The sequence below is a fragment of the Bos indicus x Bos taurus genome, chromosome 27 (genome assembly GCF_003369695.1).
Source record: "Bos indicus x Bos taurus breed Angus x Brahman F1 hybrid chromosome 27, Bos_hybrid_MaternalHap_v2.0, whole genome shotgun sequence".
In the NCBI taxonomy this organism is placed as follows: Eukaryota; Metazoa; Chordata; class Mammalia; order Artiodactyla; family Bovidae; genus Bos; species Bos indicus x Bos taurus.
In genome coordinates this window covers 38,371,570-38,395,145 of record NC_040102.1, presented here as the reverse complement: position 1 = coordinate 38,395,145, position 23,576 = coordinate 38,371,570, and the positions used below count along the sequence as shown (strand labels likewise).

The window sequence follows — 23,576 nt, the reverse complement described above, 5'->3', positions numbered from 1 at the left end:
AAGGATCCAAAAAATCAGGACACCAGAGGTCAAGGTGACCAGAGTCTGGCTGAGGGACATGGGTATGGTAGAAAGATGTTTAGGAAGAAGGAGTGGCTGGACTGAGCGTGTGACCCTGAGTGGGTGGGCAGGCGGGGCTCTGGCCAGAGAGGGACATGCCCGGAAAAGGATGCCATCGTCGGGAGTCTCCGCTCCTCATGACCGCCATGCAGGAGGTCACCAAGAGGGCGGGTGGGTCAGCCGGTGACCCTGGCTGGCGCTGGGCCATCGGAGGCTCCTCACCCAGCCCCCGACCTCGGGATGTGCCTTCTTGCCTTCCCCATGCTAGGAGCTGCCCCAGGTTGTGGCCTTGAGACAGCAGGTGGTGCTGGGACCATCTGGCCCAATGACTGAATCCAGTCAAGGCTCCTCATAAACTTCAAGATCCTGGGGGCAGGTGCAGGGTCGGCTTGTCTCTCAGCTACTCCAGACTCATCAGTAAGCTCCCGTGCGCATTAAACCCGCCTCGAGCAGCCCGCAGTGGCTGCCCCTGTCTCTGGCCTCCCCTGGCCGTCCTCACGCAGGGCCAGTCTGTGAACCAACGCCGCCCCGTCTCCCGGGCCTCAGCACGGCTGCCCCGCGGTCAAACCATGGGATGGATAACACGAGGCTGGAAGCAAACACAGCAATCTCCTGTCTGTGATCCATGCTAACACAAGGCCTGGCCCTCCACAGGGAGCACTCGGTGGGCATCCAGAGTCAGCCTCTAACGGGACCATGGCTGGGAGTCAAAGAGGGAAACAGGACAAGGCAGTGGGGGAGACCACCCCTGCAGGAGGCGTGGTCTCCAGGGGATGCGCGGGAGGGAGCCAGGTACGTTGCAGGGTGGGGTCTCTGATCTGCAGGGCAGGTGGCTGGGCACAGGGTGGGTCTTAGAAACACATACATTCCTGGGGACCCTGGCTGAGACCCGATGGATGGAGGAGTGGGCGGAGATGAGAAAGGTGCATTTTAGGTAAGTCCCCTGGTAAATTATGTGCATTAATGTTTGAAAATGACTACCTGATGAGTAGAAAAGGAGGCCCGAAAGATCCTATAGATGGCCAGCCACGAAGTCCTAAGTCTGGAGTGCTACATGGAAGGAGAAGCAAAACTTAAAAGATTTTCACACCAGTCTCTCCACCTGCGACAGGAAGAGAAATGTGCTCTGGCAACAGGGCCGCAAAAGCAACTACGAGAAGGCGACTCCTCCCACACAGCAGAGCTGCTCGCAGAGAACCCTGCCACACTGACAGTCATCGATTTCAGGAGCAGTGGCTAATATGCTTTGGAGAGGAGACAAGAATAAAATTAAAGAGAAGCTTGCAAATGACAGGGTGATGAACAGTGTCTTTAAAAGCACCAATCTTCTAATTGAATATTTCGTTTTTTCCTAATACTGGTTAACTTTTTTTTTCTCACCCTGGTAATATGTCTATTTTGTAGACTGAAATTACCCAAGTGGTCTGGCATGCCGGGGAGGGGCAGCAGGCTGTGCAGGAGGGCAAGATGGCCGGGCCGGAGCGGTGGCTGCAGACGGTGGGGGCTGTGGCCCCGAGGGGCGCCGGGCAGTGCCCGGAGCCAGTCCTGGTTGTCACAAAGCGGGGTGATACTGGCACTGAGTGGGCAGAGGCTGCGAACACCGCTCAGCACCCTACGACCCACAATGACGCAGGGCTCAGGGCCCAGGTCGGCAGGGCCGAGGCCGAGAACTTGCCCGGGGTGAAGGGGGAGCCTCGCCCTGAATGCGGGGAGGCCTGGGGGGCATCCAGACACGCCTCCCGGGTTCGAGGAGGGTGACTGTGACTCAGCAAAGCGGAAGGTGCCCAGACACCTGGAGCAGACGGTCTGCACACCAGCACCCTCCCCTTCTCTAACCTGCTCTTGATCACGAGCTGGCTTCCACATATTTGCTTCTAATTTTCCGATTACTCTCAAGGGCAAGGCACATTCTCCATAGGTGGTAAACAAATATGATGACCTGGGCAAAAAATGTACAGAGCTAGTGATAGAAAGAATCTTAAAAAACAGTCTAGACAATCTCCTCGTTTTCCAGAAGGAAAACTGAGGCCCACAAAGTCTCAGTGACTCACCTGTCTGGGGGTGGGGGGTGGGGGTGGCATCATTGTATTCTTTTTTTTTTTTTTTAACAAAGAAATTAAATTCCTGAAAGGGTTTGGTCATCTTATGTGACACAGAGGATGCTTCTTGCTGGTCACTACTTGCTTGTTTAAAATTGTGAACTCACCATTTTGATCACATTACATATGTATTTTTTTACACTTCTGTGTTCAAAATGAGGAAAAATATAAAAAATGTTACGCATTTCATTTTAAATTCCAATGTAGGGCATTTGTTTAAAATAAGAGACTGCCATGACAAAGGTGGTGGGGTCTTGTGGTAAAAATACACAAATGAATAAACACACTCATTTTCACATATAAGTGACTAACCAATGAATGTACACATGTAGTCACTGTAGTCTTGTCTGATCCTCTGTGACCCTGTGGACTGTAGCCCACCAGGCTCCTCTGTCCATGGGATTCTCCAGGCAAGAATACTGGAGTGGGCTGCCATGCCTTCCTCCAGGGAATCTTCCTGACCCAGGGAATGAATCCGTGGCTCTTGTGTCTCCTGCACTGCCAGGTGGGTTCTGTACCACTAGAGCCACCTGGGAAGCCCTACCAATGTACAGCCCACACACAAATAGGACAGAAGCATACTTTCCCCTGGTGGCTCACAGCGTAAAGAATCCACCTGCAATGTGGGGGACCTAGGTTGGATCTCTGGGTTGGGAAGATCCCCTGGAGAAGGGAACAGGTACCCACTCCAGTATTCTTGCCTGGAGAATCTCCATGGATAGAGGAGCCTGGCGGGCTACAGTCCATGGAGTCGCAAAAAGTCAGATATGACTGAGCTACTTTCAATTACTCACTCACATTTTCCAAGTAGAAAATAAATAGAAATGTAGGTTCCACAGTGAGAAAAGAGCAAGGAAAAGCTCACATGTTGTTCTAAAGTTACTAATGTTCCTCTTTAACTTCAGATCACCTTTTACCCCAGATCTTTTACAGGAGTAATGGCGAGAAAGACCAATCTATTGAAAAATACCAACTGGAAAACTCCTAGTGAAATTAATAAAATAAAACTCAAGCTTTGAAAGTATTTTTGCCTCAAGTTGTTCAACTGTTTTTCTCTCCTCTAACCTTGTGTAATATAATAATATAAAGAAAACTGAGCACCAAAGAATCGATGCTTTTGAACTCCGGTGTTGCAAAAGATTCTTGAGAATCCCTTGGACTGCAAGGAGATCCAACCACTCAATCCTAAAGGATATCAGTCCTGAATATTAATTGGAAGGACTGATGCTGAAGCTGAAACTCCAATACTTTGGCCACCTGATGCGAAGAACTAACTCATTTGAAAAGACCCTGATGCTGGGAAAGATTGAAGGTGGGAAGAGAAGAGGATAACAGAGGATGAGATGGTTGGATGGCATCACCCACTCAACAGACATGAGTGTGAGTAAACTCCAGGAGTTGGTGATGGACAGGGAGGCCTGGTATGCTGCAGTCCATGGGGTCAGAAAGAGTCAGACACGACTAAGAAACGAGACTGAACTGAACTGAACCTCGTATAATGTGGCTTACTGTTTATGTTAAGTACCCAAAATTAAAGTGGGGAAATGCACTTGGTTTGAAAGCTCGTATTTTAGCTGGGTGGATGAAGAAGTCTGGCCAATAAGCAGTAAAGCCTTCCTTTTCTCTTAGGACACTTATTATCCTTGAAAGTTAAACGCCATTCTGCCTTGTAAAGTGAGCTGTTTGGTCCTTCCTGTTCCTAACAGGTTTTTTTGGTAGTTAGTCCATGAACTAGAGCTTACGTGGGGAGCATCAACCAAACCACATCAATAATAACGATGAACTTACAGAAACGAAAGAACGTCTCCTGAAACCACATCTCCTCTGCTCTCTGCACCAGCCTGCCTCTACGCACTTGGGCGGGACCCCACACGCCCCTCCTCCACGTCCTCACTGCCTTCATCCCCGAGGGCGCCCACCGTGCGCTCCAGCCGGCGCCCCTGATGCTGCTCTCGCCGCAGCGGCCAGTCACCTCCTGCCACTTCACCGGAGATCGTTTTTGTCCTGTTGGTACCTTAACATTTCCCCTGTGTTTTTCTTGACTAACTTAAAAACTATTGTTCCTCAAGTGTCTGTTCGGCTCTGCTTCTGAGCACTCCTTGCAACATCTGGAGGTACAAAGAGAGAAAGGACATAGCAAAAGACTCTGGAAAGAAGCATCAAGAGGGAAGCAGGAGATGAGGGGGAACCCAAAGCCAGAGGGGACACCACAGTGCCCAGAGCCCACGCCTAAGGACAGCCCGATTCCTCACTTCATGGAGCTAATGGGACCATCCGGAGGTCCCAAACCCTCTTACTCCGTCCATCTCCTCCTTCACTAACTCATTTTTCCTCTATTGAAAACGCCTTTTTCTTATATTAGTTTCCACCTCTGATACTTCCTTCCTATTGTAAAAAGAAAAAAATTTGAAGCAGTGATTTGATCACATTAATTCCCTACTTACACTACTTTCCTAAGGATGCTGGGGATGGTGAGGCATCCCAAATCCTCCTCGTGACCTTTCATCATTTGGCCTTTGCTTGGTACCAGCTGCAGAGGCTTCCCTGGCGGCTCAGCAGGTAAAAGAGTCTGCCTGCAGTGCAGGAGACGCAAGAGGTGGGGGTTTATACTGAGTGAAGGAAGTCAGAAAGAAAAACACCAACACAGTATACTAACGCATATACATGGAATTTAGAAAGATGGTAACAATGACCCTATATGCGAGACAGCAAAAGACACAGATGTAAAGAACAGACTTTGGACTCTGTGGGAAAAGGGAAGGGTGGGATGATTTGAGAGAATGGCATTGAAACATGTATATTACCATATGTGAAACAGATCGCCAGTCCAGGTTCGATGCATGAGACAGGGCGCTCAGGGCTGGTGCACTGGGATGACTCTGAGGGATGGGGTAGGGAGGGAGGTGGAAGGGGCTTCAGGACGGGGAACACATGGACACCCGTGGCTGATTCATGTGAGTGTGTGGCAAAACCCACTACAATACTGTAATTAGCATCCAATTAAAATAAATTAATTAATAAAAAAAAAAAAGGCGGGGGTTTGATCCCTGGGTCAGGAAGATCCCCTGGAGGAGGGCGTGGCAACCCACTCCAGTATTCTTGCCTGGAGAATCCCATGGACAGAGGAGCCTGGCGGGATACAGTCCATGGGGTTGGAGAGTCAGACGCACAACTGAAGCACCTTAGCTCGCGTGCACACACACACACAACTCCACAGAGGAATGCGTCCCGCCTCTCATGACACTGGGCGCTCGAGTCGCGCCTGATGACGCAGCGCGGCTCCCACACCTGCGCTGCCCCCCTCCCTCTTGGCCTCACTCTGCGGGGCGGCCCCCTTTCCCACACCCGTCCTGCCGCCCATCCTGTGAGTGTCTCCCTCACCCCCAAGGCCAGGCCCTGTCTGGAGCCCGCAAGGTCCTCTGGACTTATCCTACATGTGCCTCTGATCAAACTGTTGCAATTACTTGCTTGTTTGTATCTGCCAGTTGGATCCCTGAGACTGCCTGGGTTTCACTTGCCTTTCTATTTCCAGAGCCAAAAATAGTCTCTGAGGTACAATAGGCACATGATATGCTCTTATTAATAAATGCTCTGTTGATAACTATGATGTCGGGTGTGTGGAGGAGCTAGTTAATATCAAGACCTGGTTGATCACAGCCAGATGCAACTCTATTATTGCACCGATAAGAAACTCACAAAGACGTCAAAGCAGCTTCCGAAATCCTTAACAAGTCAGTGGAAATAGTGGCCCTGCAGACAGGTTTAAAACTGGTAGACATGGCTTGTATGCAGTGTCCTTAGAACAGAGTTGTAAGCAGGAAAGGAGCGCCATAAAATGTGACCTTCAAAAACATCGACCCGATAAAAGGAGAGCAGCTCAAGTGAACACCTCCGAAGAGAGTTCTCGTGTGCTCTGTCTGCATTCTCTGGGAAAACCACCAAGGTCCACTCAGATCCTCCCAAGGGTGGGGAAGGCCCTGCCTCGCTGCACTGTGAGCAGTGGGTCCCTGGGAATGCTTCCAGCATCACACACAGTCTGGAATTTGGGAAAAGCTCAGTAAAATGAAAAGTTAAATCAATGAGTGAATAAAAAGCTGGTTTCCAAGGCAGGACATCTATCCTTAGCCAGGTGTTTAAAAAATATGAACTGTTGGGAAAAACAAAACAAAAAACAAAAATAAAAGTGAGGCTGGTATAACTGAGTAGTAAACTAACTTTAGAAACAAATTCAAAGTGTGCATCCACCCCATCTCGAGTCCGCCGTGTCTGCTTCCCATGCGAAGTGTAGAGGCCCCAGGCACACTGCGTCTGCCCTCTTGACAACAAGGCCCTCCAGGTTGAGGTCTCATCCTTGCCCCCAGAATATGGGGCATTATTCGAATACAAATAGTAAGACCACTTTACAAAGTGTGAAATGACAAGGTGTAAAGATCAAAATGCCTTTACCTGAGACAATTTTGTCGTGGTGGCAGGCAGCAGTGGGCGACTAAACTTCTTCTGAGACCCAATGGCTGCTGGAAACGGCGGTGCCGAAAACACAGCCGCGACACAGTTAATCTTGTTTATCCACCCCTGCATTTCCTCCGGGCTCCTAGGAGACACAGGCATATTATGTCAGGGTATTTCCACACCTGCATGCACGGCATCCTGCCCATTTCTCACCACTGATTTAAAATGACATATAAAATCATTCACTCTTCTTGGGACCAATTAATCCCTGGCAAAACTTCACTGGAGAGGAACATTTTCAACAGCATTCGCCATGGCAACGAAAGGCCCTGGATCCCATGATCATCAAGGAGTAAGACTGTGACTACCGCCCGAGGATACAGAGGAAACAAAGCAGAATCACTCCATAGAAAGTATTCATTAAAGCCTCTGCTTTCCCGTTATGCTGATACTAGGCTAGTCAGAAACTAATTTACAAATTAACTCATCTCTTCTAATCACATAATTTGATTTTAAAATGCAACTGAGTGATAAACTGATAGAGGGAATATAAAGAGGTATATACACCCACTTTGGAAAGTAATTTGGACAGTTTTTTTAACAAAATTAACTATAAATTTATCAGCAATTCTACTCCTAGGTATATATTTACTCAAGGGAAATAAAAACATATAGGCACTAAGAGATTTGTATGTGCAATTCACAGGAGCATTATTTATAAGTGTCAAAAAGGAGAAACACTCTAAATGTCCATCAACTGGTGAAGGAATGGACACAGTGAAGTCTGTATCCTTACAGAGCATCACCACCCAGCAGCAGAGGCGTGGAGAGCCGAGACAGGCCTCAGTGTGGACGACCCCACACCTTTACGCGGAGCAACAGAAAAGCCCACATACTCTACCCTGCGGGTATATGGAAACTCCAGAAAAGGGCATACAAAGAGGAGACCAGTGGTGTCCGGGCTAGGGGTGAGAACGGCACAGGGGCTCAGTCTCTGTAGGGTGATGGAAGTGTTCTACAGCTGGACAGGGTTGCACGATTCTGCAAATTTACTGAACGTCACTGTGAACTTAGAAGTATGTGAGGTGCACCTCGATAGGACAAAAAATATCCACCTGAGAGGATGTGGAAATCTCCTGAGGTCAGTGTCACACTGTGAACTTGTAGGCCATGTTAGCAGAGTGCGGCGCTGACAAGGCTTGTGAACTCGTAAAGGAATGGAAGAAACAGATCCGAGCTAGGTGAGATACCCGCCGGCTGTACAGTCGATACAAAGATGGACAAAAAGTCAGCCCATCTAAAAATCCCTTTCTGCACGATCCCCCTGAAAGCGATCACGCTGAGCGGACAGCACACCAGGGGTCTCCCTCACCGTGCCCCACGCCTCTCTTTCACTGGACTCAATTCTGCATCAGTTATATTTGGAGTAATCAGATCTCCTGAGTTATCATATCCGGCACTTTTAGACATTTAAAAACAATAATGCTGGGGAACAGAATAATTTGAAGGACTTTTATGACTAATAGCCGTAATTATGCATCTGGCTGTGGTTCCCTTGGGTGTTAACTGTCTTACTCCTACACTAAAAATATCCTGTGTAACTTGGGTTTCCTTACAACTTCCTCCTCACCGGATGTCAGCAGTTTTACACCTTTGCAAGCTCAGCATCCACAGATCGCCAGAGAACCTGTTCTTGTTCTCATTCCCCTTTCTCATCTTCCACTGTTTTCATCAACAAGCACGCAGAGACCCATATTTACTATCTCGATGTCAAATGTCATGCCAGTGCCAAATGCAGTCACCTGGCGGGGCTGGGTTGAGAGTGGTTCTGAAGCCAAGCTCAGGCTGTAAAAGGCACGCCGTGAATAATTAGCAGTGCCTGCCATGGACACCGATGCGACGTGTGCGACTAGACTGCCTGTTCTAGAGGCTCAGTTCCCAAAATCCCAAGTTTCTCACTTCATAAACCCAGAATTCTCCACACGGAGTGTTCCATCCCTCATCTGAAGGCTGTCACAGACTCCTTATTACATAGGCAATCCACCCTGCTTCCGTGCCCACAGTACGATTTTATCTTTTCCTTCTAGTTTAATCACAGACTCTTAGAGCTCAGAAGGAGAGGAGAGAGAGAAGGAAGTGAAATCCACACTTCGTGCACAGCCTCTGTGTGCCAGGCACTGTGTCGAGGCTCTTTGCACACCTGATCTCCTTTGCTTCTCACCAGAACCCTGTGACACGTGTGCTAGGGACAAGCTGAGGTTCACAGAGGTTAAACTGTGGGCACGACAAAGACTCAGGCAGCGGTCGGTCATCTGAGTCCCCATCTGCGGCACTCACTGCGTGACAGGACTTGCACTAAAGCCCTGGTTTCCTTTATGAGGATGTTACATCCAGAGCTGGTCAGGGGCTGACAGAGGGTCACAGGGCGACTCCAAGGAAACAGAAAGCGTGCCCCAGGGTTTCCATTAGTCTAGTTTCCTTAGATCGCTGTCTCTCTATTGTAGCCGGTTAATGACTGACTCAGCAAGTGTGCCCTGTAGATCCCGATTCTCTTTCTTGGTGTAAAGTGGTGCTCTGCTAACTGCTAAGTCACTTCAGTCATGTCCGACTCTGTGCAACCCCATAGATGGCAGACCACCAGGCTGCCCCATCCCTGGGATTCTCCAGGCAAGAACTCTGGAGTGGGTTGCCGTTTCCTTCTCCAATGCATGAAAGTGAAAAGTGAAAGTGAAGTCGCTCAGTCGTGTCTGACTCTTAGCGACCCCATGGACTGCAGCCCACCTGGCTCCTCCATCCATGGGATTTTCCAGGCAAGAGTACTGGAGTGGGGTGCCATTGCCTTCTCTGAAAGTGGTGCTCTGCAAACTAAAAATCCAAACCAAACCAACGAATGAAACCTACTGGGCTTGAAAAAGCAAGACCCTCCAATCAGCTGTCTTCAGCTTGAGCACGTTGGGCTTCTTCTCGTAGTCGGTGGCCTGGGAGGCCAGCGCGTGGTGCACGCTCACGGCGTTTTTCAGGTCCTCCTCTGACAGGGCCTTCTCTGGCTTATATTCGTCCTGTAGGCAGATACGAAGAAAGCAAAGACATGTTCAGACTTCATCTTCTCTTCTCTTTTTAAAACCTATTAACTGCAAGAAAAAGTTTGGAAAATCCACGAAGGTGCGTGAAAAAACAAGTGAATGGCGGGTAAAAACAACTCCGTGCTACTTTATAAATGTCACTAAACATCCTTTTCTTTGAAAAGTATTCTCAGAATGAGAAAATACACATTTATCAAAGGCACACTTTTGCAAAAGCTGATATATAATAATTAAAGAGCTGCTGCTGCTGCTGCTGCTAAGTCGCTTCAGTTGTGGCCGACTCTGTGCGACTCCATAGACGGCAGCCCACCAGGCTCCCCCGTCCCTGGGATTCTCCAGGCAAGAACACTGGAGTGGGTAATTAAAGAGCTAAGGAAGGTCAAAGATGAAATAGCTATCATACACGTTTTACAGTGGTTTGAAATGAAGCAAGGTCTCATAGGGCGATTTGGTTTCAGAAACAAACGGACACCCATCAGCAGAAGTGAACTGCCGGTGAAAACCAGGCCACTGTGTCTGCTCTAAAGACTCCACATTTTCCTGCTACTTTCTTTTGAGGCTAATAATATGAAGAAAAAAATGAACAGTAAAATGAAATAATTTCTCCAGCTGTACTTGAAAGAAAAGAGGAAAAATCAGCTTAATCTTAAGTCAGGAGAAAGATTAGCTCTATTATCATAAATTTGAAAAATGAGTAAAATTATATTAAAAAGGAGGGTATCATGGATAGATGCAATTTTATCTTTGAGCATTATCCAGACACAATTCATAGAATTTACAAAGGTTCTTTTGTGTAGCTTCCACCTAAACATAACTAAAAAAAATCCCAACTAGTTGAAAAATGTGATATTATTATTGTACTATTATTATTATTATATCTAGTCATTTCCGTGGGTCCATAAGAATAAAAAAGACCTGAAAACCAATGTAAGTGTAGTAGACATTACAACTGTTATAGGAGATATTTTTTACTAATAAGTTCCTCTCTCCTCTTCCCATATTTTATAATATCAAACATGATGCTATAAACTTGCACTTCTTTTATAAAGAAGACATACTCCTCACCTTCTAATTAGTAGCAAAAGCCTTTTACTAGTAAAAGGAAGATACAGTCTATTCTGTTATCACAGTTTCATTTATCACAGTTTCATTTTACAAATTTTCAAAAAAATAATTATACACTCATATCTCTTCCTCCCTTCCCTGCAGCCCCAGCACAAACCACGCTTTTCAGGGGTACTCTTGCCATCAGTTCAAAGTGAGTCAGAAAGAAACAGCAGCGGCTTATCTCGGTAATAGCCGACACCAAGTGGGGGAAATCTAAGACACTCAGTACATACCAACTGCAACATAAAAATCACACAGTTTACAATACTAAATGGTAAAATGACTACTTTAAGATTGCTACAACTCTATTGAGCCTCAGCGATTAAGAACGGACGTCAACAGTAACGGCAGCCAGCGCCAATGGTCAAGGCTTCCCCGTCCACAGTGACCCCTCTGCTCCATTCTGCCGAGCGTCCCCTATTCTCTTCAGTACGCCTGTCCCATCCCAGCAGAGGTTAAGAGCACAGGCAGGTGCCTGGAGCTGGACCCATCTCTTCCATGTTTCATGATCTTAGATTAATTAATTCACTCATTAAGTTCATATTCTTTGAGAAGGAGTGATATCTTCATAGAGCTGTAGGATGAAATTCCATGAGATCCCATTTTTTAAACTTTAAATAATGTTCAAAGCGGATAGTAAGCACTTAGATGTTACTTGATATAGTTTCCAATAATAATTTTTAGTAGCACAAAGCTTGAACTTCGGAGAAGGCAATGGCACCCCACTCCAGTACTCTTGCCTGGAAAATCCCATAGATGGAGGGGCCTGGTGGGCTGCAATCCATGGGGTCGCTAGGAGTCGGACACGACTGAGTGACTTCACTTTATTTTTTCACTTTCATGCATTGGAGAAGGAAATGGCAACCCACTCCAGTGTTCTTGCCTGGAGAATCCCAGGGACGGGGGAGCCTGGTGGGCTGCTGTCTATGGGGTTGCACAGAGTCGGACACGACTGAAGTGACTTAGAAGCAGCAGTAGCAGCAGCTTGAACTTGTATTTTATAAGGACAAACTTGTGAGGATCAAACTTTCTGCTTACATACCCTGTAAACACATTCGTAACCACCTTTATGGTCTTTCCTTCTTACACAGAGGAATCGTGCTTAGGGTTGATCCTGTACTCCAGATCAACCTCCACCAACCCCTCCTAGGATCTTATTTCCCTGGTTATTATCTTTCCACTATATTTTAAATCCTTGGTTGTCTACGGGCTTCCTCCCCACAGCCTATAAACACCCTCAGGGCCTCTCTTATATTTGTAAGATAACAGTCCCTCCTGAGTATCACTTCCTCCTCTAGCCTTCACCTCTCTTCTTCCTTTATACACAACTAGTCAGGAGTCCACAGGAACTATTTACACTAATTTCCAGTTTGCCCTTTAACCTACTGGAGCCTGGAGTGCATTTCTACCCTTCACTGAATCTGCTTTAGCAAAGGTCAGAAATGACCTCCCGACCGCAAAGTTCTACAGATTCTTTAGTTTTCATCTCACAGCAACCAAGGAAGTCAGCAATTCTGCTGAAATTCTCCATGGCTTCCCCTCCCACTTCTCTCTGGTGCCTCTTCTCCACTCTGACCACAGCTCCGGCCCCTCCTCGTCTGCCCGTCCACCAGGCATCAGTTCTGCCGTTGGCCTTTGTCCCTTCTCGTCCTGGAGGTGCCCCCTGGAATGACCACAACTGCCCGCAACCCTGGAACGTCGCATGGCAGGGGGAGCTGAAAATCCACATAAGACTTATCTGCCTCCCGTTTATGCAGTTCTTCCCATCTTCCGCTCCTCTGTGCCCACAGTTGCAGGTTAGCAAATTCAATCTCCCGTGAATCATGCAGTATGCAGTGCTCACAGCTGAAAAATCTGCCAACAATTGAACCTGTGCAGCTCAGATTTGTGGTGTTCAGGGTTAAACTCTGCTCTTACCAGTGTAGGTCCTATCTATATCACAATGCCTGACATACTGCTGTGGATGAATAGGAAAAGAAAGACCAACCCTTAGCCATTAGCACTGGGAGACTTGGGCCTTTGGAGCAACTGTACTTATTCCTGGGGCTTATTCTCTCTGACCTCATTCTTCAAGCTTAAAGGATGATGTTCCTGGAATACTCTAAAAGTGCTAAGAGTTTTAAAATGAACATTTATTACAGCTCTAAGTAGAAGCGAACAGTAATTACCAACTTGGGAGACCTGCACGGTGGTTTCTGAAGAGGACTCTATCCTCAGGCAGTTTCCTAAACCCTAGGGTAGCTGATACTGGAAGGAAAATACTACACAGGACAGAAAGGGAAGCTACGATCTAGGACATATCATAGTAACTAGGACGAAACCAAAGTCTAGGAATTTTAAGTCCAACATGGGCTTCCACTCTTTTAGTTAATAGTAATATCATTTTATCATTTTTAAAAAAGGGCAAAATACAAACAAAACACGTTTGGAATTCTGAATTCCTACTAGAAAATGTAGCTCCAAATCCATACAAAATAAAACTCAGGGTAGACTGGAAAAGTTAGAGCTGACAACTGAATAAAAAGAAGAGACTTTATTCTGCAGAGCTCATTCTGACATCTTTATTTTTCAATGCTTAAAGTTGAAGATGGTGTCTAATGATGGTATTGGGAAAGAAGAAATAAAGGATAAATTATCGTAATCAAACCATTTCAAACCTAAGACTCTTGGCTATGCAAACTAAATGAGAAAAGAGAGCAAGATAAATTCAATCAAGAAATTTTCTATAAAAAAATAAAATGCTCTATGACACCTAATAATTACTAGCTATTTTCTCAAACAAATGAAAGGTGAAAATGATACCTAAAAACACATTACTCTCCTCTGTGTTCACTGCAATCTACGTCTTTTATCCAGGATGACTCACTGGAGCTCTCTACCACCCTAGTGAGCACCAAGCATGTGACTTCACAATGCTGTTTATTTAAAATGCACTTAAAGCATGAAATGAAAAGCTTTCTCCTCTTTTTAAAGAAGCTTGTTAATTAAATGTCATGTGAAGTTGGATCATAACACACTAACGCAAAGATCATCTACATATGTACAAACAACAGGTTGGCGTCAAGTCTGAAAATCTGCACCCTCAGGTGAGTATAAAGTCCAGCTTGGAAAGTGACCAAATGTCAACTGATATTCACCAATGTCAATTTAAAAATGCTCAGATTCCAGTTTACAGAGTACAAGGCACAAGTGCTCTACCTCATTAAAACAATAAAATAAAGTTGAAATAGTCTTGATTTCCACTGAGAGAATATAGTTGTGAGAGAAGTGAAGACATTCTTGAGAGCCTATGAGGATTTCATAAAAACGTCAGTAGTTAAACTGGATCCTAAGCTGTGTATTAATTCTTGATTTTTAAAAAGGCGCTAAAAACATTTTTCATAATTTGATGATTATCTTTTTTAAAAATTTGGTGTATTTCTGGGTAGATGTCATTCTAAAAGTTATTCAGCTTCATTTTTCTTTTACCAGGGGGCACATTGTGCTCCCACAGATCTTGGAGGAAGGCGTAACGGGAAATCAGATGAAGGTGTGTTTTAGCCCATAACTCAAATAATCAGATATCTGAAAGTCACTTCTTCATAGAATGTTAAGACTGAAAGGAGCTTCAAGGATCATTTCAACTAATTTTCTCATGTTAGATAAGCGATTTTAAAGTCAGGAAAATGTCTTCTATTTCTGCAAGGAGAATTAGGAAATAAGCAACTTAAAGTCAAAGGATGACATTCGTTCACACTAGCTTGTCCAGTCACGGCAGACACTGCGCCGTCTCCACACTGTGCCAATGAGGACACACGGGCCCTAGCAGAGGACTGGGCCTGTATGCGCGGGACACGAGGAGGGGGCACTCACAGGCCTGGTGGGACTGGAAGTGCCTGGGATGCTTTCTCAGTCAGTCTGACTTCAGGGACACACAGGACATTTCTAGGACAAATCTGGTGAGTGAACCAGGAAGTTAGGATCCATCTGTTAATGATCACACAACTGAACTGGAAGAGAGTCAGAGCAGACAGTTAACCATGAGTACCCCTTTGAAAGGGCTTCCTAAGTGGCTCAGAGGTTAAGAATCTGCCTGCAATGCAGGAGATGCAGTTTCAACCCCTGAGTCAGGAAGATTCCTTGGAGAAAAAAATGGCAACACACTCTGGTATTCTTGCCTGGGAAATCCCTTGGATAGAAGAGCACGGACATGTCCATGGGGTCACAAAAGAGTTGGACAAGACTTGGCAGCTAAACAACAACAGCCCTTTGAAAAAGTATATAGGATTCTGGGACTCAGTATCTGAAGAAACTTGAAAGGTCTTAACATTTTTAAAAAGAAGAAACATCTCAGCACCTTCCTTACTCCTTGAAAGTGAAAGTCGCACAGTCATGTCTGACTCTGTGACCCCATGGACTATCCAGTTCATGGAATTCTCCAGGCCAAAATGCTGGAGTGGGTAGCCATTCCCTTCTCCAGGGGATCTTCCCAACCCAGCGATTGAACCCAGGTCTCCGCATTCCAGGCAGATTCTTTACCAGCGGAGCCACCAGGGAAACCCAAGAATACTGGAGTGGGTAGCCTGTCCCTTCTCCAGCGGATCTTCCCCACCTAGGGATTGAACTGGGGTCTCCTGCATTGCAGGCAGATTCTTTACCAGCTGAGCTACCAGGGAAGCCCATCCTTACTCCTTGAATATTTCTAACTAACACAGTGACCAGGGCTTCCTCTGGGTCCCTGCGAAAGGCTGCACTTGGCACTGTCTGTGACTGTGTGCTGTGTGCCCATCATCACCCACCCACCACCCCTCAGTGCAGAGCCCTGGTAAGCAAGTTAGTGTCGAATTCGTGTTTCCTGCTATGACTTTCACATGACTGGTGTGGGTATAATATTTACTGCAAGGAAGGGAGGGAGGAGGGGAGGGAGACAGGGAGAGAAAGGCACTGCCTAGGCCCCCAGGGAGCAAACAGGAGGAGAGGTTTGCGTTCTGAACACATCTCACACTCGAGTGGCTTGGAAAAGGGCACAGCCAACTGATAGGGTAAACTAGTTTCTGTTTGCCAGACCCTCTGAGCGTGTTTTTAAACAAACCTTCAGAGCACAGCCTGTGTGTCCTGGACTCCAGATACCACGTGTTTCCAGTTGCAATGCCTGTCTATGAATTGATAGTCCTAAAAAATTCTGCTTATGTTTGAAATATGCCTTATATAATGGTCACACTGCTCTGCTGAAATGGGTCATTCATCTGACTTATGACTAACAAAAACTCAGATATGATCATGTAACACCTCAAAACCTAGTGAACTTCTGTTTCATGCACTTTCCACTGTTTCAGAGAATGGGAGAGGGGTCCATACGGCCCTTTCAGGGTGTGAGAGGGCACAGAACCAGCAGTTTCACCAAATAAATAAATAAAAGTACCCTGAGCACACAGGAAAGCTTTTTGCTCTCAGGGTCCCGGTCAGGCCGGCTGGCTCCCGGCACCTGGCATCAGTCTGGGGGCCTGGTCTTCAGGGCCTCCTTCTGCCTGGCCCGGGCCCACTCTGCATGTGCCGCCTGTACTCAGACACGGCAGCAAACAACTCCCTTCCCAATCCAAAACGCTTACAAGCAGTTGGAACTAATCTCTCTCTCAAGAAGTCCAAGGAAACAATGGAAGACTCTGCATCAAGAACAGAGAGTTCCCAGTATACCAAGACAGGAAACTAAATTTTTAGTTAACCAACATTTTTTTTACATTTGAAAGACATGCCAATGGCAAATATATTCTGGTCTGAATACCTGTTTTCTAGACTCTAGAGATAAAAGACATTGGAATATTCTCTAGGGACTTCCCTGGTGGTCCAGTGGTTAACAATCTGCCTTGCGATAAAAGAGACACCCAGGTTCAATCCTTGGCTGGGGAACTAAGACCCCATGTGTCACAGAGCAACGAAGTCCACGAACCACAAATACGGAGTCCGGGCACGGAACAGAGAGTCCAAGGGCTGCAACAGAAGATCCCCCACGAGCCAACGAAGATTCCACGGACCCCAGCGAAGACCCAACGCAGCCAAATAAACACTTTTTTTTTTTAAAAAAAAAGAACATTCTCCAGAGCCTGGTATAGAGGATTTCACAGTCAGGTAATTCAGAGCCATGCACTCAGCAGCCACCCACACCCCTCTCTCTTAACCATTCCATCAATCACCTGACTATTTTAAGGATAACATAATTCACTTTGTCACAACCAGACCTGTAACAAAAATACCATCATAAAGCTTACCAAAAAAGACTTGTAAGAAAAGGACAGACCTAGGGGGGTCAGACACAAAGCCCTTGACTGAAACCCACAGAGATCTTCTGAAGCTGTGAGACAGCAAAGACGCATCTCAGCATTTGACCAGCAGATGACTCACTCCTGGATAACAAAACGGTAGGAAGCTGATACCTGTATGTCGACAAGTGATGGAATTTCCCCACCAAAAATTTAATCACTTTATCATTAACCCACAGCAATTTCAAAATTTCAAAGCATACATAAACCGTTATATTAAAATGATATTAAGAGTCCTCTGCTGCAAACACTTCATATTCCAATAAAAATAAATAGCTCTCCATCGGGTAATACGTTCCCCAAGCCTGGTCTCAGGGGCACTGCAAGTACCATAACCAAACACGGACAGGAGTGCGTTTCTGCTCAGCTGGGAAACAGACAAAACCACTTGCCTCACCACAGATGCTGCACTGTGCTCTGCCGAAGAGGAGTTCTAGGAACCGCAGTCCGCTACTCACACAGCGTTTCCCCCTTTACCCAACGTTTCTCCAGTTCACCCATACACTTGGCTTTCATTGTGTCATGTGCCACTCATTGCATAAAACCTGTATCACTGTAAGCCCAAGCTCTTCTGGGGGGTAGACACCAAGTTGGTTTCTCGTTCCTCCCAATATGACGTTTTGCAAATGGTTCTGATGTCACTACGGCAATTTTCTGTGGATTTCCTTTTTGCTTGAAAGTCAGAGGCAAACACGATGAAGTAGGGGGAGGGAGGGGCCAGAATGGGAAGGAGGTGGTCATGAGGCTGGCAGGTGGTGTATAAGCTGGAGAAACAAGACAAGGGCTTGGGACCATGTCAGGAACTGTCCAGGGGACAGAAAGAAAGAAACAGGCCTGTTTCACTTGCAAGAGAACAGACACTGGGGATCCAGGATCTGCAGGTCACAGGAAAGGGGGTGTCGCTGGGGCATGGAGGGGAGATCAGGGAAGAACCTCCTAAAATCAGCTGTCTGCACGCTCTCCGCCCATGTCCTCACTCACCCCCTCCGGCTTCCAAGCCTGCCACTCCACTGGAGCTGCCTCGTCAATAACTTCCTCGTCGCTGGATTCCAGAGTGACTTTCCGATCCCTACCTTAGGCTACCTGTTTCCAGCCTGGAGTGCCACTCCAGGCCCTGTCTGGGCAGCCCTCCCCTACCCTCCCATCTCTCTCTCTTCCTGCCGCCCCCCACTGCCTCTAAGACGGGGTCACACTGCCTGGCCCCTCTCACGGTCCCTCCCTCGCAGGCACACATGAAAGGTCTGTGTCCCACTGTTCTCCCCACTTTACAAGCTCTGAGTGACATCACCTCTCTCGTGTATTTTTTTTGGAGGACTCTCCAGACCCCCTCCCGGCCCCTGATCTGCATATCCATAACCGTGTCAGACCCCTGATTTCAGCACCAGGAACGGAACTGCCCGGGCAGCGTGCTTCCCCTTTCTCACGAGGTCTCTATGACTCCAACACCACCCCCAACCCACACCCCATCTTAGAGCCAGACTGATGGTTCTAAAATATACATCTGATTGTGTCACACCCCATTAAAAATCCCTGGATACCCCCACACTGCTCCAGGAGAAAAGCTCAACTCCCAAGCACGGCCTTCTGGGACACCTGCAGCTCCCTGGACGTGCCATGGTCTCTGACATCTGGGCATCCGTACACGTTCCGCCCTACCTGAATCCTTCACGTGACTGACCTCTGCGTGTCTTTTCAGGGCAGACATCACTTTTCAGTCTAGACATCACTTCCTCCGTGAATCCTTCCATGATCTTCTCTGCTCTTCCTGAGGCTCAGTGAACTGTCCTTCCACGGCACATTGCCTTCTTTGCAGCACATATTGAATTGCACTGAAGTGGCTTTTTTTTTTTTTTTTTTTGCCCACTCTTACTTCTTTTATTCATTTTTTGGGATTTTATTTTTATTGGAGGATAAGTGCTTTACAATATTGTGATGGTTTCTGCCATACATCAACTTGAATCAGCCACAGGTAAACACACGTCCCCTCCCCTCTGAACCCCTTTTCCACCTCCCAGCCCACCCCACCCCTGTAGTTGTCACAGAGTACCAGGTTGAGCTCCTTATGTCACACAGCAAATTCCCACTCACTCTCTGTTTACATATGGTAATATATATGTTTCTACGCCATTCTCTTCGTAGCACTTTTTACAATAGCTAGGACATGGAAGCAACCTAGATGTCCCATCAACAGAAGAATGGCTACAGAAACTGTGGTACATATACCCAATGGAATATCTGCTGCTGCTAAGTCGCTTCAGTCGTATCCAACTCTGTGTGACCCTATAGACGGCAGCCCACCAGGCTCCCCGTCCCTGGGATTCTCCAGGCAAGAACACTGGAGTGGGTTGCCATTTCCCATTTCCTTCTCCAATGCATGAAAGTGAAAAGTGAAAGTGAAGTCGCTCAGTCGTATCTGACTCCTAGCGACCCCATGGACTGCAGCCTACCAGGCCCCTCCGTCCATTGGATTTTCCAGGCAAGAGTACTGGAGTGGGGTGCCATTGCCTTCTCCGAATGGAATATCACTCAGCTATAAAAAAGAACGCATTTGAGTCAGCCCTAATGAGGTGGATGAACCTAGAGCCTATTATAGTGAAATAAGTCAGAAAGAAAAGACAAATGTCATATATTGATGCATATACATGGAATCTAGAAAGATGATAGTGATGAACTTATCTGCAGGGCAGAGGTGGAGACGCAGACACAGAGAACAGACTTTTGGACACAGTACGGGGAGGAGAGGGTGGGACGAATTGAGAGAAGAGTATGAAATGGCTTTTTATTTGTTGACCTTTTCAGACAGGGCGTAAGCTCCTCTAGAGGCCTATTTGCTCTCAGGCATGCGTGCAGCGCACAGCGTTCTGAAAACTACAGCAGTCCTGACCTAAAGACGCATGCGCTACTGGTTGGCGTCCTGTGAGGTCTGAGTCAGGATGACAGTTTGTCAACCTAAGTTCAGCTGATAACAGACGCTTGACTTTTAAGTGCCGATCTGGGAATCATGAAATGATTGAAATGCTGACATTTCTATGATTGTTCATGTTTCCTGGTAACAAAAAGGAAGACTCTCTGAAAGTGGGTCTGAATTAGAAAATCTTAAAAGGTTAGTTACACTAAGTATGGAAGGTAATTAGAGACAGCCTCACATTCCAACAGAAGAGAGGTGGCATCAGGCAAGTGCCATGACGGACAGAGGAGAATCACTGATCCTGATCAGAGCCCGAAGCTGCCTTCAGAAAGAAGCTCCTGCGTACTTACTGTGTGTTAGCCAGAAGTTAGGGGTTCTCTAATGGCTCAAGAGGTAAGGAATCGGCCTGCCAATGCAGAAAACGTAGGTTTGATCCCTGGTTGGGGAAGATCCCCTGGAGGATGAAATGGCAACCCACTCCAGTATTCTTGCCTGGAGAATCCCATGGACAGAGGAGTCTCATGGGCTACAGTCCATGAAGTCGCAAAGAGTCAGACATGTCTTAGCAACTAAACGAGAACAAGAAGCCAGAAGTTAGAGGAATCTGGTTGATGTGGTAAAGGGTAACAAAAAGTTCTCCAAAATCACTTGTTTTAAAATTCTAGTAGTTAGAAAAGACATGCAATAGAGCTAGGTGTTTATGTAAGAATTGCTGGTTGTTCAGTCGCCAAGTCATGTCCGACTCTTTGTAACCCCATGGACTGCAGCACAACAGGCCTCCCTGTCCCCTACCATCTCTCAGAGTTTGCCCAAGTTCATGTCCATTGAATTGGTGATGCCATCCAACCATCTCATCCTCTGTCATCCCCTTCTTCTTCTGTCTTCAATCTTTCCCATTATCAGGGTCTCTTCCAATGAGTCAGCTTATACAAGAAGAGTCTAATGGAAAAAACATTAGCATGGTTCCAACCACCCTTCAGAAGCCTGAGGAGGCAAACCAACCTCTGAGCCTCAGCTTCTTAATTAAAAAAATGGAGACAATATCCTCCTATAAAGTTGTAGGACTCAAATATAAAAAGTACTCCCAAAACTACATCATACTAACAAACCCATGTTATTTCTGGCTGAATGCTCACTACAGTAAGTGGGCTCAATAAGCCTCCCAGGCCCTTCCTGCCTCGATGAGGTGGGATGCTCTGATTTGGGATGACTGTTCCCTTAGATATTATATACAAAGCTGCTGCTGCTGCTGCTGCTGCTGCTAAGTCGCTTCAGTCGTGTCCGACTCTGTGCGACCCCATAGACAGCAGCCCACCAGGCTCCCCCGTCCCTGGGATTCTCCAAGCAGAAACACTGGAGTGGGTTGCCATTTCCTTCTCCAATGCATGAAAGTGAAAAGTGAAAGTGAAGTCGCTCGGTCGTGTCCGACTCTTAGCGACCCCATGGACTGCAGCCCACCAGGCTCCTCCATCCATGGGATTCTCCAGGCAAGAGTACAGGAGTGGGGTGCCATTGCCTTCTCTGATATACAAAGCAATACCCTGTAAAGATGTGTGTGTGTGTGTCTTTGTTCAGGGGGCATGCAACAGAGAGAGTTGTAAGCAAACAGGCAGGGATATGCACCTTAGAGGCATGAGATCTTTGTTAAGTCTTCGGTTTCCTAAGGAGTCACGGAAAACCTTCATGATGAGCCTGTTTGTGCTGGGACGGGAGGAGGGGCAGCCTGGCTGAGTGGGGGTTGGAGAGGCTCGGAGCATCTGCCTGGTGTAGGCTCAGCTGTGCCTGGTTTTCCTTCTGGTGACTGTGGGTTTTTTTTTTTTTTTTTGGTTGGTAGTGATTTTTACTACTATTCTCACTCTTAATGAGGAAATACTAACTGGGTAAAAATCATTAGGTTATTTCTTTTTTTTTCTTTTTTACATATTTATTTATTTATTTGTTTTTGGCTGTGTAGGCCTCAATTGCAGCATGCAGGAGCTTTCATTGCAGCTGCCCCCCAGCACGTGGGATCTTAGTTCTCCGACCAGGGATTGAACCTGCCTCCCCTGCCTTGGGAGGCAGATTCTTAACCACTGGACCACCAGGGAGGTCCCTAGGCTATTTCTTAGCTGAGCAATCTTCAAAAGCAATCTTGAAAAGATGAGCAATTGATAATGGAATGGGACCCCATGCCGCCCACCCTGCAGGGGCAGAGGCGATGTGTGTATGTGTGGCGTGTACGTGCTCAGAGCGAAAGCAGGGTGGGCTTTGGTAACTTCGGGAGGCTTATTTGACTCCTTTAGTTAGGGGAGCAGAGGCCCTGCTTCCTTCGTCTCACAATGCTGCCCCCTCTTTTAGGAGCCAAGCTCTGGCAGCCACGGTGGGCGGGGGCCGAGGTGCAGCAGCTGCCCACCTGGAGAACACGGGAGGCGCGGGGAGGAGTACCTGGGAACCTCTGGACGGGAAGCTCTGATGCTGAGAATCTGATCCCGGCAAGCAAGGCGTGAAAAAAGAGGATGGCGGTAGAATGTGTGTGCTGGCGAGGCCCTGGAGAACACGCTCCATCCGATTATCTTCATCCCACCCGCCTGGCACGGCCTGACCCAGGCTGAGCCAGGCTCTGCCATGCTGAACGGAACCAGTCTGGGGCTGGAGGAAAAGTATGCCTTTTTTCCATAATCCTTCATCCAGATTACAGAGAAGTGGCTACAGGAGGTAAGGAGAGGAAGGGGTGAGCTGTCTTCTCAGCTGTACTTGAATCCCAGGAGGTTACATGGGAGAGCACCATGCCTCCTGGGAGCACAGTCACCCAGTGGGTCCTGCGAGGGGGACTAGCTGGCACACAGTGGGACACTGTCTGGATCCTTTGGGGGCCTGGGTGTGGGGGAGGGCAGCACACACTCATCCTCAGAGGGTCTGACATTCTTCTGGGGGAGAAAACTGCTTCCTTGGTAAAACAGTTCATGAACTGAACTGTGACACCGTTTCTTTCACTTTCATGATTCACTAGCTACTTGAAACATTATTTTTCATCATATTTCTACTCCTGGGTACTCTCTATCCAGCCTGTAAAACAAATGTCAAAAGCTGTTTTGGGATCACCCTACTGGTCCCGTGGTTAAGATTCTGCCTTCCAGTGCAGGAGAGGCTGGAGGTATGATTCCTGGTGGGCGAGCTAAGATCCTACATTCCTTGAGGTCAAAGAACCAAAACATGAAGCGGGAGTAATACTGAAACAAATTCAATAAAGATTTTAAAAATGGTCCATGTTTAAAAAGACATCTTAAAAAAGCTGTTTTTGCCATTCTCTGACCACGCCAAGTCTCCCAAAACTGTTATTTCCCTTTCACTGGTTAAAAATGCACCCCACCCCACCACCACCTTTTTCTTTAACCTTGCCTGCCTGGCAAATGCCTGATCATCACTGAGGTATGGTGGGTTCAGGGTGTGTTAACTCCTCAGGGAGGCACTCTCTGACCTTTGCAAGCGTGATCAGGGGCCTTATCCGGTGAGACTCTGCATCCCTCTATTAGTTTATACACTGTTTGAAGGTGAAACTTCAGTTTCCCTGTTCCTTGTCTCGCTCTGTGGGTTC

The 23,576-nt window shown here is 47.0% G+C and overlaps 1 protein-coding gene across 9 annotated transcripts in view; it reads right to left on the bottom strand.

Annotated features, from left to right (window-relative positions):
* PSD3 (pleckstrin and Sec7 domain containing 3) overlaps positions 1 to 23,576 on the bottom strand; it is a 495,595-nt gene that overhangs the window by 35,754 nt on the left and 436,265 nt on the right. For all 9 annotated transcript variants that reach the window (XM_027529597.1, XM_027529598.1, XM_027529599.1 and 6 more), the window contains 2 exons: positions 9,510 to 9,667; positions 6,606 to 6,750 (listed from right to left, as the gene is read on the bottom strand). In XM_027529597.1, the coding sequence (XP_027385398.1) occupies positions 6,606 to 6,750; positions 9,510 to 9,667 (303 nt within the window). The remainder of the gene's footprint in view (positions 1 to 6,605; positions 6,751 to 9,509; positions 9,668 to 23,576) is intronic.